This window comes from Chroicocephalus ridibundus, chromosome 29, assembly GCF_963924245.1.
Source record: "Chroicocephalus ridibundus chromosome 29, bChrRid1.1, whole genome shotgun sequence".
Lineage (NCBI taxonomy): Eukaryota > Metazoa > Chordata > Aves > Charadriiformes > Laridae > Chroicocephalus > Chroicocephalus ridibundus.
The window spans coordinates 1022581-1036255 of record NC_086312.1 but is presented as its reverse complement, the minus strand read 5'-3'; the positions used below and the strand labels follow the sequence as shown (position 1 = coordinate 1036255).

At 58.3% G+C, this 13675-nt stretch overlaps 1 protein-coding gene across 9 annotated transcripts in view; it reads right to left on the bottom strand.

The window, feature by feature from the left end:
- SMARCA4 (SWI/SNF related, matrix associated, actin dependent regulator of chromatin, subfamily a, member 4) overlaps positions 1–13675 on the bottom strand; it is a 46175-nt gene that overhangs the window by 27461 nt on the left and 5039 nt on the right. For 7 of the 9 annotated variants that reach the window (XM_063319083.1, XM_063319085.1, XM_063319090.1 and 4 more), the window contains exons 3-17: positions 10644–10921; positions 9282–9414; positions 8442–8840; positions 7583–7681; positions 6848–7106; positions 5734–5860; positions 5406–5579; positions 4527–4700; positions 4250–4417; positions 4110–4160; positions 3338–3468; positions 2817–2874; positions 2204–2322; positions 887–1037; positions 51–214 (exon numbers count right to left, since the gene is read on the bottom strand). In XM_063319083.1, the coding sequence (XP_063175153.1) occupies positions 51–214; positions 887–1037; positions 2204–2322; positions 2817–2874; positions 3338–3468; positions 4110–4160; positions 4250–4417; positions 4527–4700; positions 5406–5579; positions 5734–5860; positions 6848–7106; positions 7583–7681; positions 8442–8840; positions 9282–9414; positions 10644–10865 (2429 nt within the window). In that variant the 5' untranslated portion in view covers positions 10866–10921. Of the gene's footprint in view, positions 1–50; positions 215–886; positions 1038–2203; positions 2323–2816; positions 2875–3337; positions 3469–4109; positions 4161–4249; positions 4418–4526; positions 4701–5405; positions 5580–5733; positions 5861–6847; positions 7107–7582; positions 7682–8441; positions 8841–9281; positions 9415–10643; positions 11425–13675 lie in introns of all 9 variants that reach the window. The other 2 variants (XM_063319084.1, XM_063319086.1) reach the window with 2 other exon arrangements.

Below are 13675 nucleotides of genomic sequence, written 5' to 3'. Positions count from 1 at the left end.
CAAGGGGGAAACGGGAGCGCGGAGCGTTCCGGGGGCGAAGGGGCACTTACGAGAGGGGTACGATGATGAGGAAGGGCCCGTTGATGCGCTTGTGCTCCATGAGGTATGTGATCAAAGCGATGGTCTGGATGGTTTTGCCCAGCCCCATCTCGTCGGCCAAGATGCCGTTCAGGTTGTTGTTGTAGAGCGACACCAGCCACTCCAAACCTTTGATCTACCGGCGGCGGAAAAAAAAAAAAAAAGAAAAAACAGGGATCGAGGGATGAAAAAAAAAAAAATCAGCCTGGAGACGGGAGTCGCCGCGGAGGAGACCCCGCTGCCCGCCCGCTGCGGTACGGAGACGAGCTCCCTGTACGCCATTAACAATCCCGTTTTAATTATTTAAAGCCAGGCATTAACGTGTTTTCTCTCCTCCCGGGGCCGCGGCCACACGCGGAGAGCTGAGGAAAGCTGAAGGAAAGGGGTTTGTTTTGTTTGGGGTTTTTTTTTTTGAGAGGATTCGCACCTCCTTCGCTGTAAACGTTTCGCTAAAACCCATCGCGGGGTTTTTTTGTGGCTGTAATTTTGAGAATAAAAGCTTTGGTTTGGGGAGAAATATCAGAAAAGCCTAAGATTTAAGACAGCAGAACTGTCTGCCTCGATCGACCTCGGTATTTCGGATGCCGGATCGTTTTATTTCACTCCTTCTGCCCTTGTTTTCCCGATGGTTTTAGGGAACTGTAAAATTTTTTTAATTCTGAATTTCTCTTCTGACACGGAGGGCTAAAATTCACCCTTTGGAGCGGCGTTATCTCGTGCCGGGCAGGGACGGCAGCCGGAATCTCGGTGCCTCCTGCCGAAACCTCCCGGCAGCGCCGTACGGGGCGGGACGGCGTTCCCTTCTCACCTGGTACTGCTTGAGGACGCCGTTGACCATCAGCGTGGATTGTTTGTCCACCCTCTCGGTGACGGCGTGGGCCACGGCGTAGTACGACTGCAGGCCCCGGGCCAGAGCTTGAGACACCCCGTATTCGTCGTCGACATCTTGCTTCGCGTTCCTGCGGGGAGGGGGAAAACGGGGGGAAAAAAATCGGAGATGAGAAAGAGAAGTTTGGAGAAAACTCCCCCCCGCATCAGGCCCGGGAAGAAGACCGTGCCTGGGAAGACGCTTCCCAAGAAAAGAAGACGATTATGCCTGGGAAGACGCTTCCCGAGAAAGACGACGATTATGCCTGGGAAGTCGCTTCCCAGGAAAGACGACGATTATGCCTGGGAAGACGCTTCCCGAGAAAGACGACAATTATGCCTGGGAAGACGCTTCCCGAGAAAGACGACGATTATGCCTGGGAAGACGCTTCCCGAGAAAGACGACTGTGCCTGGGAAGACGCTTCCCAAGCAGGAAGACTGTGCCTGGGAAGACGCTTCCCAAGCAGGAAGACTGTGCCTGGGAAGACGCTTCCCAAGAAAGACGACGATTATGCCTGGGAAGATGCTTCCCAAGAAAGACGACCGGGCCTGGGAAGACTATTCCCAAAGAAGACCGTGCCTGGGAATATGCTTCCCAAGAAAGACGACGATTATGCCTGGGAAGACGCTTCCCAAGAAGGAAGACCGTGCCTGGGAAGACTATTCCCAAAGAAGACCGTGCCTGGGAATATGCTTCCCAAGAAAGACGACGATTATGCCTGGGAAGACGCTTCCCAAGAAGGAAGACCGTGCCTGGGAAGATTTTTCCAAGAAAGAAGAAGATTATGCCTGGGAAGATTCCCTGAAAAAGACGCCGGAAGCAGGCCCGGTGGGTGAGCTCTTTATCGCTGTCTTTTGCTCCGTCTTTTCCTTTCTCCATCTCTTTTCTCTTCGAATCGTTAAGGAACGACCTTAATTTCGACCTTACGTACCGCTTGCCAGAAGTTGTCCTACACCTGCCGTTACCTGACCCGACGCACCCCTCCTCGTTTGCCGTAATTTGTTACACGCCTAGCCAATTACCGCAGGCCTCGTTAAGACCTACGCTAACCGTTTCAGGCAGCTGATAAATGTTTCTACGGGGACCTTGGGATTTATCTCACCTCCGTCCACGCCGTCGGGAATTTACGGATCTGAAGTCACCCACCCCCGCCCCCCGCTTTCCCGACAGCGGGACGTGACAACGCGAAACGCGCGAGATTCGCCAAAGCGACCCCAAAAACGAAGCGGGAGGGCGGGAGAGGAGGCAGGGCTCACTCGATAATGTGTCTGGCATCCACTTCCGAGACGTCGTCGCTGTCTGGGTCGGGGATTTTTTTCTTCTCCTCCACGGGCAGGGCAGGCTGAGCCGGCTGCGGCTGCTCCTCTTCCTCCTCCTGCCAGGGACACAAAACGCACCCCCCGTCTGAGCACAAACTCACCTTTATTCAACCCGAACGGCAGCAAAACCTGCCCCGCCGCGCGCGGGAGCGGCCAAGCCCGCGGGCAACAACGGCTACAAAACCCCCCGGGAGGGGAATCCAGGCTCTTCGTTAGGGCGCATCCCCTAACGAAGACGGAGGCTGTACCAGAAGCACCGTCTCGCCCCGTTCGCTTCTGGGCGTCGAGAGTTACCGTGAGAAATATTTGGGAAGAAAAACGGGGCAGCAGCTCACGAACGGAGCTCGCCCGGCGCCTCCCTGCCTGCCCCCCTCGCTTCCCGGACGCGGGTTTTTCGGTTTATTGTCAATAAATGTATTCGAGCTGAGCGAGACGGAGCCGCGCCGGGAAAAGCGATTCTTGAGCTGAGCTCAGGGCGGTACGCGGGGCTCTTCCCGTTCTCTCAAAAAGAACAAAAAAATATCGGGAGACCGGCGACATTCCCGCTTACCTCCTCCTCCTCTTCTGACCCACTTTCTTCACTGTCGGATCTCGGAGCTACTTCATATCTAATTAAAGGCAAATATTAATATTTAATTGCAAATCCGCTGCCAACAGCGCTCTGCGCCCAGCAGGAGATCAGCACGCTTCTAGAAACCCTTGTATTAAGCCTCGATTTTGTTATCAATTTGTTGGTTTTTTTTTTAAATAAAACGCTTATTCCTTTGTTTTTCCCTGGGTTCGGGGTTTCACAGGCGCTTTCGGGAAGGCGCGGGACCCCAAACCGCGTGGGACCCCAAACCGCACCTTTCCCACCTCATTTTGGGAAGCTGATGAAACCTTTTCTTCCCGACCCGCTTCCCGAGGTTTGAGTCCAGGCCAAGCGCTTTCCTCTCCCCCCGATCCCGCAGGGAATAAATACGGATCCCAGCCCTCCCAAACAGCCCGGCCACAGCCGGAGCTCCTCGTTCCCCGCCGGCGTGCCGCGGATCAGAGGGTAAATCTCCCACCGCCGCCCCCCCCGGCGCGTACCCGGGGTTCATCTCCAGCCAGGCTTCCAGCTGCCCGGCTTTCGGAGCGTCGGTGCCGGTGAGGATCTTGCCGCTCTCCACGTGGATGACTTTGACGGGGAGGTCGCTCATCTGGCTCGTCTCGTCCAGCGGCTGAGGGACCAAAAAGCAGGCTGCCGGTCAGGAGTTTGGTATATATATATTTTTTTTTGGCCTCAAAACACGGCTTGCGATGAAATAAAGATCGAGCGAACCCAGGCCGGGACCACCGCAACGCCCGGGAAGAAGGGAACGACCGACTGCTTTAACTGTCGCATCAGCGGAGGACGGGCAAAGCTTGAAAGTTGGTAAGATTTAACATTTCGCTTTGGAAAAAAAAAAAATAAAATCAATGCGGACGTTAAGAATTTTCGGTCTGGGAAGGTGCGTCCTGACGCCAATTAACGATTAATTTGAAATATCGCTTCCAAAGCTCTTTCTGCTGGCCGAGGCGGGTTTGGAAAGCGCCGAGCGCGCGAGGTTGGATGATCCCGGTGCGGCGCGGAATTATGGATCGCTCGCCGGGGGACACGAATCCCCCAACCCCACGGTGCCGGGGAGGAAACCGCTCCCGCCGAGGACGGGAGGAGAGATCTCTCCCGCCAGCCGGGCCCAAGTTCTATTTTCGGCAGCCCCAGTGTAGCCGTTAGATCTCGTCAGCGGCGGGGGCTTTGCTGGCAACGGGCATTTTTTCAGCGCACGGTGACGTTTCCTACCCTACTTGGCACGGCGCGAAATGAGATTATTGGGCTTACTTCGCCATCTGGTCCGATCGCCGGCGTCTGCCCTTCCGCGTTCTCCGCCTTCTGGAAGAGGAGGAAAGCGGCCGTCAGCGACCCGGCGCCTCGGCAGAGACGTTACTCCCCCTCCCCGCGGGGCTTGGCCGGCAACTCACCTTCTTTTTCTTTTTCTTCTTCTTCTCCTTGGCCACCTGCGCCGCCTTGTGCTGCCGCACCAGCTCCGTCAGGTTGGCCACGTACTCGTCCGTCTGCTGCAGCAGGTAGGCCAAGCGCTTGTCCTTCTTCTGGTCGATGAGCTTGCGGTAACCCTCCTCATCTTCAGCCTACAGAGAGGAGGATCGTTAACACCGGATCGTTAACACCCCGCGAAGGGAGACCTCACCCCAAACACCTTAACGGCTCGTCGTGCCCAGGCGACAATAAATGCTTTACCATCAAACGGCGCATTCGCTCCTTCTCGATCCTCTCGTTTTCCTTCTTCTGCTCCCGCTCGGTGTTGGCGTGGTAGGTGGCCACCGCCTTGGTCAGCTTTTGGATTTTGCCCGTGACGGAGCGATGGTATTCCTTGAAATCTTTAGCGTGTTGGAGAATGCTATTGAGGTATTCCTGTGGCGGGGAAAGGAACGGCAAAACAGGCAGCGTCAGGACCGGCACGCTTCGAGAATCACAGGATGGTTCGGGGTTGGAAGGGACCTTTAGAGCTCGTACAGTCCAACCCAGGAAACTGGGATGCCTTCGACTACGCGTTCTGCTGAGTTACGATATCATCTAATGCCATAAGCCAAGCAAGACGGACTTCTATTTAATAACATCGAATATTTCGGCCCTACAACCATTGTCCAGGCCAACGCACCATCGTCCAGCCGCAGCCCAACCACCATCGTCCAAGCCAACCCAACCGCCATCGTCCAAGCCAACCCAACCGCCATCGTGCAAGCCAACCCAACCGCCATCGTGCAAGCCAACCCAACCGCCATCGTGCAAGCCAACCCAACCGCCATCGTGCAAGCCAACCCAACCGCCATCGTCCAAGCCAACCCAACCGCCATCGTCCAAGCCAACCCAACCGCCATCGTCCAAGCCAACCCAACCGCCATCGTCCAAGCCAACCCAACCATCGTCCAGCACAAACCACCACCGTCCAGGCCAACGCACCATCGTCCAGCCCAACCCACCATCGTCCCACCCAAAGAGGATCTTTCTCTCATCCCCTTAAAAAAAAAAAAAAAAAAAGGGAATTCCCTAAAAAAGTTCAGCCCGGCCAACTCCATCCGCCCCCGAAAGCGGCGCGTGGAGCACGTCGCAGCTGACCTGGTGCTTCTGCCTGCGTTTCCGTTCCTGCTCGATCTTCTGCTGCTTCTCCAGCTTCTCGGTGATGCGAGCCTCGCGCAGGGACTGCCGCTTGCTGCGCTTGTACGCCTTGGCGTTCAGGGCCGTCTCCAAGGCCGTGTCTCGCCTCATGCACACCACCACTTCCTGACGCAGCTTTTGGAGAGATTCAGGTATTTAAAAAAAAAAAAAAAGGAATTAATTCCATGGGACGACGACGCAAATGTTTTAACAGCCTGAATTTCACGGCACCCGCAGCTCCCAGCCCCAGCGAGGGCATCAACCAGATTTCCTTTGGCAGAGAACTTACCTGTCGCTGAAAATTAAGCAGCCGTAGTGCTTTGAGTTCAATGGTAGCTTTGGTTCTCAGGTCACCAGCCAGGGAGCCCGGAAGGTTTTCCAGCTCTTGGATTCTGTGAGCGATGCGAGCCTGCAGCCTGCAGGGGAAGGAGAGGGGATTTCAGGGCGGGCAGGGACCAGCAGGAGGAATTCCCTGTCGCTGCTCAAGCTGCCGGGTTTCAGCCCCGGTTTGTGGAGGCCTTATCTCGAGCCAGACGGGGGCTCTCGGCAGCTGAGCTGTTTGGGTTGGGAGGGACCTTAAAGGCCACCCAGTGCCACCCCCCGCCCCGGGCAGGGACACCCCCACCTCAGAGCCCCCTCCAAACTGGGGTGTCCCCAGGGATGGGGCACCCCCCACCTCTCTGGGCAACCTCCGGGGGGGTCTCCCCACCCTCCCAGCCACAATTTCTTCTAATATTTCCCCCAAATCTCCCCTCTTTGATGCCCCGGCAACGTTCAAGCTCAGGTTGGCCGGGGCTTTGAGCCACCTGGGCTGGGCAGAGACGTCCCTGCTCGTAGAATCATCGAACCGTGGAGCCGTTTGGGTTGGGAGGGACCTTAAAGCCCCCCCAGTGCCACCCCCTGCCCTGGGCAGGGCCACCTCCCACCAGCCCAGGTTGCCCAAAGCCCCGGCCAACCTGGCCTTGGACCCCTCCAGGGATGGGGCAGCCACAGCTTCTCTGGGCAACCTGGGCCAGGGGCTCACCCCCCTCAACATGAAGAATTTCTTCTAATATCTCCCCTAAATCTCCCCTTTTTCAGATGAAAACCCTTCCCCTTCGTCCCGTGGCTCCCCTCCCTGATCCAGAGTCCCTCCCCAGCTTTCCCGGAGCCCCTTTAGGGACTGGAAGGGGCTCCAAGGTCTCCCCGGAGCCTTCTCTTCTCCAGGCTGAACCCCCCCAGCTCAGCCCGGCCCCACAGCAGAGGGGCTCCAGCCCTCCCAGCATCTCCGGGGCCTCCTCCGGCCCCGCTCCCACAGCTCCGCATCCGTCCGTCTGTCGGGGGCCCCAGAGGTAAAACAGGACGGGGAGGCATTGGGTTACGCCTCAGGAGGAGGAAAGCTCCTCCTGCCCCCCCCGCCTTACCTGTACTCCCTCTCCTGCAGGATCTCCACCGGGTCGAGCCCTCGGGGTTTCTGGATGGGCGTGATGCGGTTCTGCTTCTGGTGGAGCTGCACCATGGGGGCGGGCTGGGCCGGCTGCCCGGGAGACTGCGTCTGGGGCGGCATCACCGGCGAGGCGGCGGGAGGCACCGCCGGGGGGGCCGGGGAGGGCCGGCCGGTGGGCTGGGGGGGAATCAGTTTCTGAGGTGTGCTAGTGGGGGCTGCAGCATTTGCCATTGGTCCTGTGGGGGGGGGGAAAAAAACCCAAAAAAACAACACGGCGCTGTCAAGAAAACGGCGAGGAAAAACACCCCGAATTCCCTCCCGGCGTGAAGAAGCGGCTCCGTGGACGCGGAGCCCGGCTTCGGCACAGCCCGCCGGCTTTCCCTCGCGCCGGGAGCCGCCGCCGCTCTGCCCCGCCATAAATTTAGCGGCGAATAAACCCCAGGGGCTCCTTCCCCAGGCAAACGCGATAAACTTTGAACGGCCGGTGGCAGAAAGCGCGCACGCAGCCTCCTAAAGCTGCGGCGGAACAACACGTCCGTTAAGCCAACTGTTCCGTCCCCATTTACAGGATTTTAAGCAGGAATCTCCACGCGGCGGCGGGATTTCCCCCCACCCCGGCACGTCGCTTCGTTACCCGCCAGCATCCTAACGAGCTCACGGTTCCGCATCACGGTTTAAAGCAGTTTTGCTGCCGACGAGCTCCGGGTCTCACCTTCCGGCCAGGGCTTGGGGGGGCCGCCGGGGGGTTGCCCAGGCATTCCTGGGGGAACTCCTGAGGGTCCGGGAGGGGGCATGTTAGGCCCTCCTATACCTGCAGAAGGGCCAAAAAAAATACGGCAAAAAGGAAAAAAGAAGGGGGGAGGGCGGAAAAAAGAAGAAGAGAAAAAAAAAAAACCCACATGAAGATGTTGATCTTTGCGTGTAAACACCAGGAACAAAGTCTTTCCTCCCGTTTAGGAGACCTGACCAGCAGGTACGTGGTTTTGCAAGCACATAACCCCCCCAGACGTGCCCCCGTCCCCATCAGAGGGCCTTAAAGACTGTCCAGTGCCACCCCCTGCCCTGGGCAGGGCCACCTCCCACCAGCCCAGGTTGCCCAAAGCCCCGGCCAACCTGGCCTTGGACCCCTCCAGGGATGGGGCAGCCACAGCTTCTCTGTTCCAGCGTCTCACCACCCTCAGAGTGAAGAATTTCTTCTACTATCTCCCCTAAATCTCCCCTTTTTCAGCTGAAAACCCTTCCCCCTCGTCCCACGGCTCCCCTCCCTGATCCAGAATCCCTTCCCGGCTTTCCCGGAGCCCCTTTAGGGACTGGAAGGGGCTCCGAGGTCTCCCCGGAGCCCCTTTAGGGACTGGAAGGGGCTCCGAGGTCTCCCCGGAGCCCCTTTAGGGACTGGAAGGGGCTCCGAGGTCTCCCCGGAGCCTTCTCTTCTCCAGGCTGAATCCCCCCTGCCCCCATCCGAGTTGGGCTGCAAGCTGCGCAAACGGGAAACCCCAACTGGGCGACGGCAGGGCAGCGGGGAGGGTCAAACCCCGGTGCCACCGCGAAGAAGCAGCAGCGGCGGCGCTCACCGTGAGGTCTGTTATAGTTTGGAGGTGTCGGTCCCGGTCCAGGCCCTTGCACTGGTCCTTGCACTGGTCCTGTCCCGGACACGGAAGGGGGAGGTAGTGTCGGCATTTGCTGCTGCATTCCAGGCATGGGTCGCTTTCCCTGCACCGCCATCTGAAGGTGGTCAGGCAACGGCTGGCCCCTGGCCAGCATCTTGTAGGCCATGATCTGCGCCCTCAGCTGGTGCAGCTGGTTCTGGTTAAAAGGGGTCGGCCCCCGGTTCTGCTGCCCCAACGCTTGGGGGTCGGCGCCGTCCAAGGGGACTCCCGTCGGGCCCGAGGATATGGGAGGGCCGGACGACGGACCGTTGGCCGGGACCGGGCTGGAGGCGTGCTCAGAGCCACCCAGCGGAGACGGGTAACCTGGAGGGAGAGAGAAGACGGGTCAGACGGGAGCCAGGCGCTCACGGCGACCGGGATGGGAAGGACTGAGCCAAAGGACAAGGAAGAACAACAGAAACCTCCTCCCCGGCGGAGCCCGCAGCTCCTTCAAACGTGGAAACCCCGGGAGCGCTACAGTCTTCCCAAAAATCAAGGATTTAAAGCAAATGCGAGCGGACGCGTGGGAAACGGTGCGTGCGGCGGGTGACGCCACACCAATCCCCGTACGGGAGACGCCAGGAGGGACAAACTTCTCCCAGTTTGACCTTTTTATGCGATTCGTTTTCCTGACTATCTTAAGGGACACCTGATACGCGCGGAAGAGGGGAGCAACCAGCCACAGACGCTTCTGGGAGCTCCGGACCGATCCGCGGCCCAATCCCCGTGAAAAAAAAAGCTTCATTTTTCTTCAAGAAAACCAACCTTGCGAGTGTTGATCCATTGGGCTGGGAGGAGGCCCCATTCCCGCGTGCCCGCCGGGCCGCATCGCCATCCCTTTCATCTGGCTGTAGCGAGGATCGTCGGTTATTCCCTTCTCGTGCATGGAGTCCATGGGCTGCGGGAGGAAACATCCCAAAAAAAAAAAAATCAGAGAGTTGGCTACACCCGAGAGGGAGGAAAGCGAGCGTAGGTGGCTCGGCGGAGCCCAGAGGGGCTCAAAGGCGCTAAGGGTTCGCCCTCGGCAGCCAGGAGATGCCATCGACCTCCCTAAAAACCCAAACCTACTGGGCTCGGTAAGAGGCCGCGCGCCGCAGCGATCGGCCCGCATTAGGCGGCGGGGAGGGGACTCGGCGCGAGGGAGCGTTTAAGAGAAACTCGAAATCGCTCCAAGGTTTGGTTCTTCCCCAGGTGACGCTGAGGACGATCAAAAAAAAAAAAAAAAAACACAAACCCAGCTGAGAAACGGGGGGTTTGGACGACAAAACGAAACAAAAAGAAACCAAACCCAAACCCCCAAAGGCTTGGATGGGCGAAACGGAAAGGGAGAAGCTGCTTTTCCCTGAGCTCCAAATTCCCAAGGAGAGAAACCTTCCCTACGTGTTCCACTCTCCTTATTTCGGAATTAAACTCCTGCGCCCCCGCCGTGGCAACCCAGGAGCGAGGTTGAGAGAGAGGTACCATGCCCTGGTAACAAAAATCATGGAATCACGGAACGGTTTGGGTTGGGAGGGACCTTAAAGGCCACCCAGTGCCACCCCCTGCCATGAGTGGGGACATCTCCCACCAGCCCAGGTAGCCCAAAGCCCCGGCCAACCTGGCCTTGGACCCCCCCCAGGGATGGGGCAGCCACAGCTTCTCTGTTCCGGCACCTCACCACCCTCAGAGTGAAGAATTTCTTCTAATATTCCCCCCAAATCTCCCCTCTTTGATGCCCCGGCAACGTTCAAGCTCAGGTTGGCCGGGGCTTTGAGCCACCTGGGCTGGGCAGAGACGTCCCTGCTCGTAGAATCATCGAACCGTGGAGCCGTTTGGGTTGGGAGGGACCTTAAAGACCCTCCAGCGGGCAGGGCCACCTCCCACCAGCCCAGCTTGCCCAAAGCCGTGTCCAACCTGGCCTTGAAGGCATCAACCTGGCCTTGAAGGCATCAACCCAGCCCTAAGAGGCGCCAACCCGGCCCCAAAATAAACCATTAACTTCTCAGACTTCCCTCGAGGGAAACGTGATACACGAGCACCCAAAAAAAAAAAAAAAAAAAAAGAAATTAACATGAAAACTAAGCCGTCTAACCCGTTTTTCCTTCATTTTACCGCAGCGGAATGTATTCCCCCCCGCTGTCCCCTCACCTTGTGCATCTGATGCATGTTGTCCTGAGCGTAGCCCCCCGGCCCCTGGGGGGGCAGCGGGTGTCCCGCCGAGGGTGGCCCGGGGCTGGGTCCCATCATACTGTGTGCGGAGCCGGGCGAGGGGCCGGGGCTGGGGCCCAGCATGGCCCCCGGCGAGGGGCCGGGTCCCGGGGAGGGTCCCGGGCGGGGGGTTCCCCCCATGGGAGGATCCGGAGTCGACATCTTTCAGCGCCGGGAGCTGGGTCCTGCCGTCGGGGAACTCGTCTCAGGCGCCGCTCCTGGGAAAAGCCCCCCCCCGAAAACGGGGACGGAAAAGGGAAATTAGGATTAGGGAAGGGCGGTGCGGGATGCCTTGCCCCGAGCAGAGCCCTTGCTAACGAACCCTGAGCTCGTTAGAGACCCCCAGCCTCGACGGCTTTGCAAAACCAGAGGCTTGAGGAACGAGAAAGCCGCTCCCAAATCCGTCGTCCTCGCAGCAGGCACTGAATATTCCCGGGATACCACGCTGCGATCCACTCCGTGCAGAAAGCTGGGGGTTTTTTGGGTCAACTTAAGTGGTTTTATACCAGTTCTGGGAGCGATATTTTTGCGCAGGCCTTGAAACCGATTTGAACGTCTTCTCCCCGCAAACGTTAACTCCGGAGACGCGGGTAAAGCCAAAATATCCATCGAAATCCAGCACCCGAACGCTCCAGAGACTCGTTCCAGTTCAACGGGGCGATTTGCGTGGAAAAGCGCGGCTCTTGCGCAAGAAACTAGAATTTCTGGTTAATTCAGGGCTCTTAAAAAAAAAAAAGAAATTAAATTAAGACACCCATCCCCGTTTGGAAATGCGTTTGTGGCTACAACCAACAGGCCGTGGGGGGGGGGGGGGGGGATGGGAGAACCCATCCCCCGGTCCCAAAGCGGGATTAATTCTACCCAAAAGCGATGTTCCCGCTGTGGGAAGTCTCACTCCGATTTCCCAGATGTGAATCCAACCCGGGGCAGGCGGGTGGGAAATCAAAATCAATAATGAAAGCGCGCTTTATCCCTCCGATTTATTTCCCCTTTAAAATGAGGTTTGACGAAAGTCGTAGTGGGGGGGGGGGGGGGGGGGGGGGGGCGGAAGATTTTTCGCCTCCTGGGATTTGCTCGGGGAACGGATCTCGTTTGGACCAATTAATTAGGACCGACGTCGCTTTTGGCGGGCAGCGGGGGCTTCCGTGTCTCCGTCGACGCCCGGGGGGTTAACCCACCAGTTTGCCGCTGGTGTTAAACTGGGAGGTGCCGTCAGCTCTGGAGGCCGGGCAGAAGGAGCTGGATAGATCGATCGTCGGGAGCTCATCAAGGGCGTGAAAATTAACGAGAGCCAACGCCGGGAACGCAGGGACGTCGGGAAGGGGCACGGATCGGGACGGTCCTCGCCGCTCCCTTCCCGCCGAGCGGCTCCCCTCGCCAGGAGGAGGGTTTGGCAACGGCAGAAACGGGGATGATTTGATTATTTTGACTTCAAAACACGGTGAAAAGTGGAAACGTGGGGGTTTTGTTTTGGTTTGGTTTTGTTTTTCCGAGCCTGCAGGTGGCTGCGGTGAACGCAAACCCCGGTTATGGCAGGAGAACGGCTACCGCCCGCGTTTCGCTGCTCAGAGCCCGGCGGGACGAGCCGCGGGGCCGGGAATCCGCAGTGTCACCTCATTTTTCGCTTAAAAAATCCGCAGCTTCCGCGGGATATAAACACCCCCCCCCCAGCCACCCCGGTTCGCCGCCCGAGCCAGAGGAAGGGATCCCCGCGCCAGCGAGGCGGCCGACGGAAGCTAAACCCGACGTCAAACAGGGACGCGGAGTTATCTGGTCCGACGCCGGTGGTTTTCTGAGCTGGGGAGACGCGTGCGTGTGCGTTGTCACCGGCACCTGGAAAAAAACGCCCGCAGCCGCCCGGGAAGGCAAATCCCCGCAATCCCCCGCAAATCCCAGGCATATTTTGGCTGTGAGAGCCAAAGGAGGATCCGACGGCAGCGGAGCGGCCGGGAGGAGGAGACAGAAAATGGGTTAATTGGCAGAAATCCCGGGCTCCGGGGAGAAAAAAAAAAAATCCACGAGGCCTGCGCTCGCTGGCAGCACTCAGAGGGTGATGGAAGGATGAAAAGCTCCTTTTTTTTTTTTTTTAAGGCCGGGTGATATCGCAGCTCCTCCCGGATTCATCCCGAGCGCCGCCTCCTCGTTTCCAGCTTCCCCGCCAACACCAAGGCACGAGTTAGGGACATTTCCCATGAATTAAACGCATTTCCAGCGGTGGCGCGGAGACGCTTCCCAGCCGCGCAGGGCATCCAGAACAACCGCAATTAAGGCGCCGCTCTTTGCCTAACGAACGCGGGGCAGACGATCCCTCGCCGAGCCGCTACCTCTCCCTCCCGAAGCCGGGTTGGTGTTTCATCCCCATTTCTCCTGGCAATTTGCGGTTGTGGGTGTTTATTTTCCCCTTTTCCTCCCGTGCCGTTGGAAAACACGCCGGAGCCAAGTGTTCCCAAGCCGAAGGGAACAATCCCGCAGACGCTCGTAGATCTGTGGTCATCCCAGTGCTGGGGCGGGGCGGAATTCAGGCACTCGCGTTTTCACGCTAAAAAGGTGCAAAGCGGCTGGGAAAAAGCACAACGCGCCTAAAAAACTTCCTTTTCCCCTCATCCTAAACCTATCCGGCTCTGCAGCAGCACCAAATCCACGGATTTCATCATCTTCAGGACCGGCGGGCTGCCAAAAGGGTAAGCGTCCTCCAAAGTTCAGGCTCGTTTCCTGCTGGAAAACCCAGACTCGAGCGAAACGGCGGCGATTCCCAGGACACGGAGCAGCCGTCGAGGGAGGGAAACTTCCTGAAATATCGGCGCGGGGCATCCCGCGCTCGCGCAGGAGGCAGGAGAACTCCTCGAAAGCGCCCTTCGTCTATTAAAACATCTTCCGGGCGCTGGCAAAACACATCTTTTTGGGTGCTCTGCTCCGGGGATGGCTTTTTCTCGGGCGATCCCGTTCCTGAAGCGGCTTTGAAAGGATCCGGG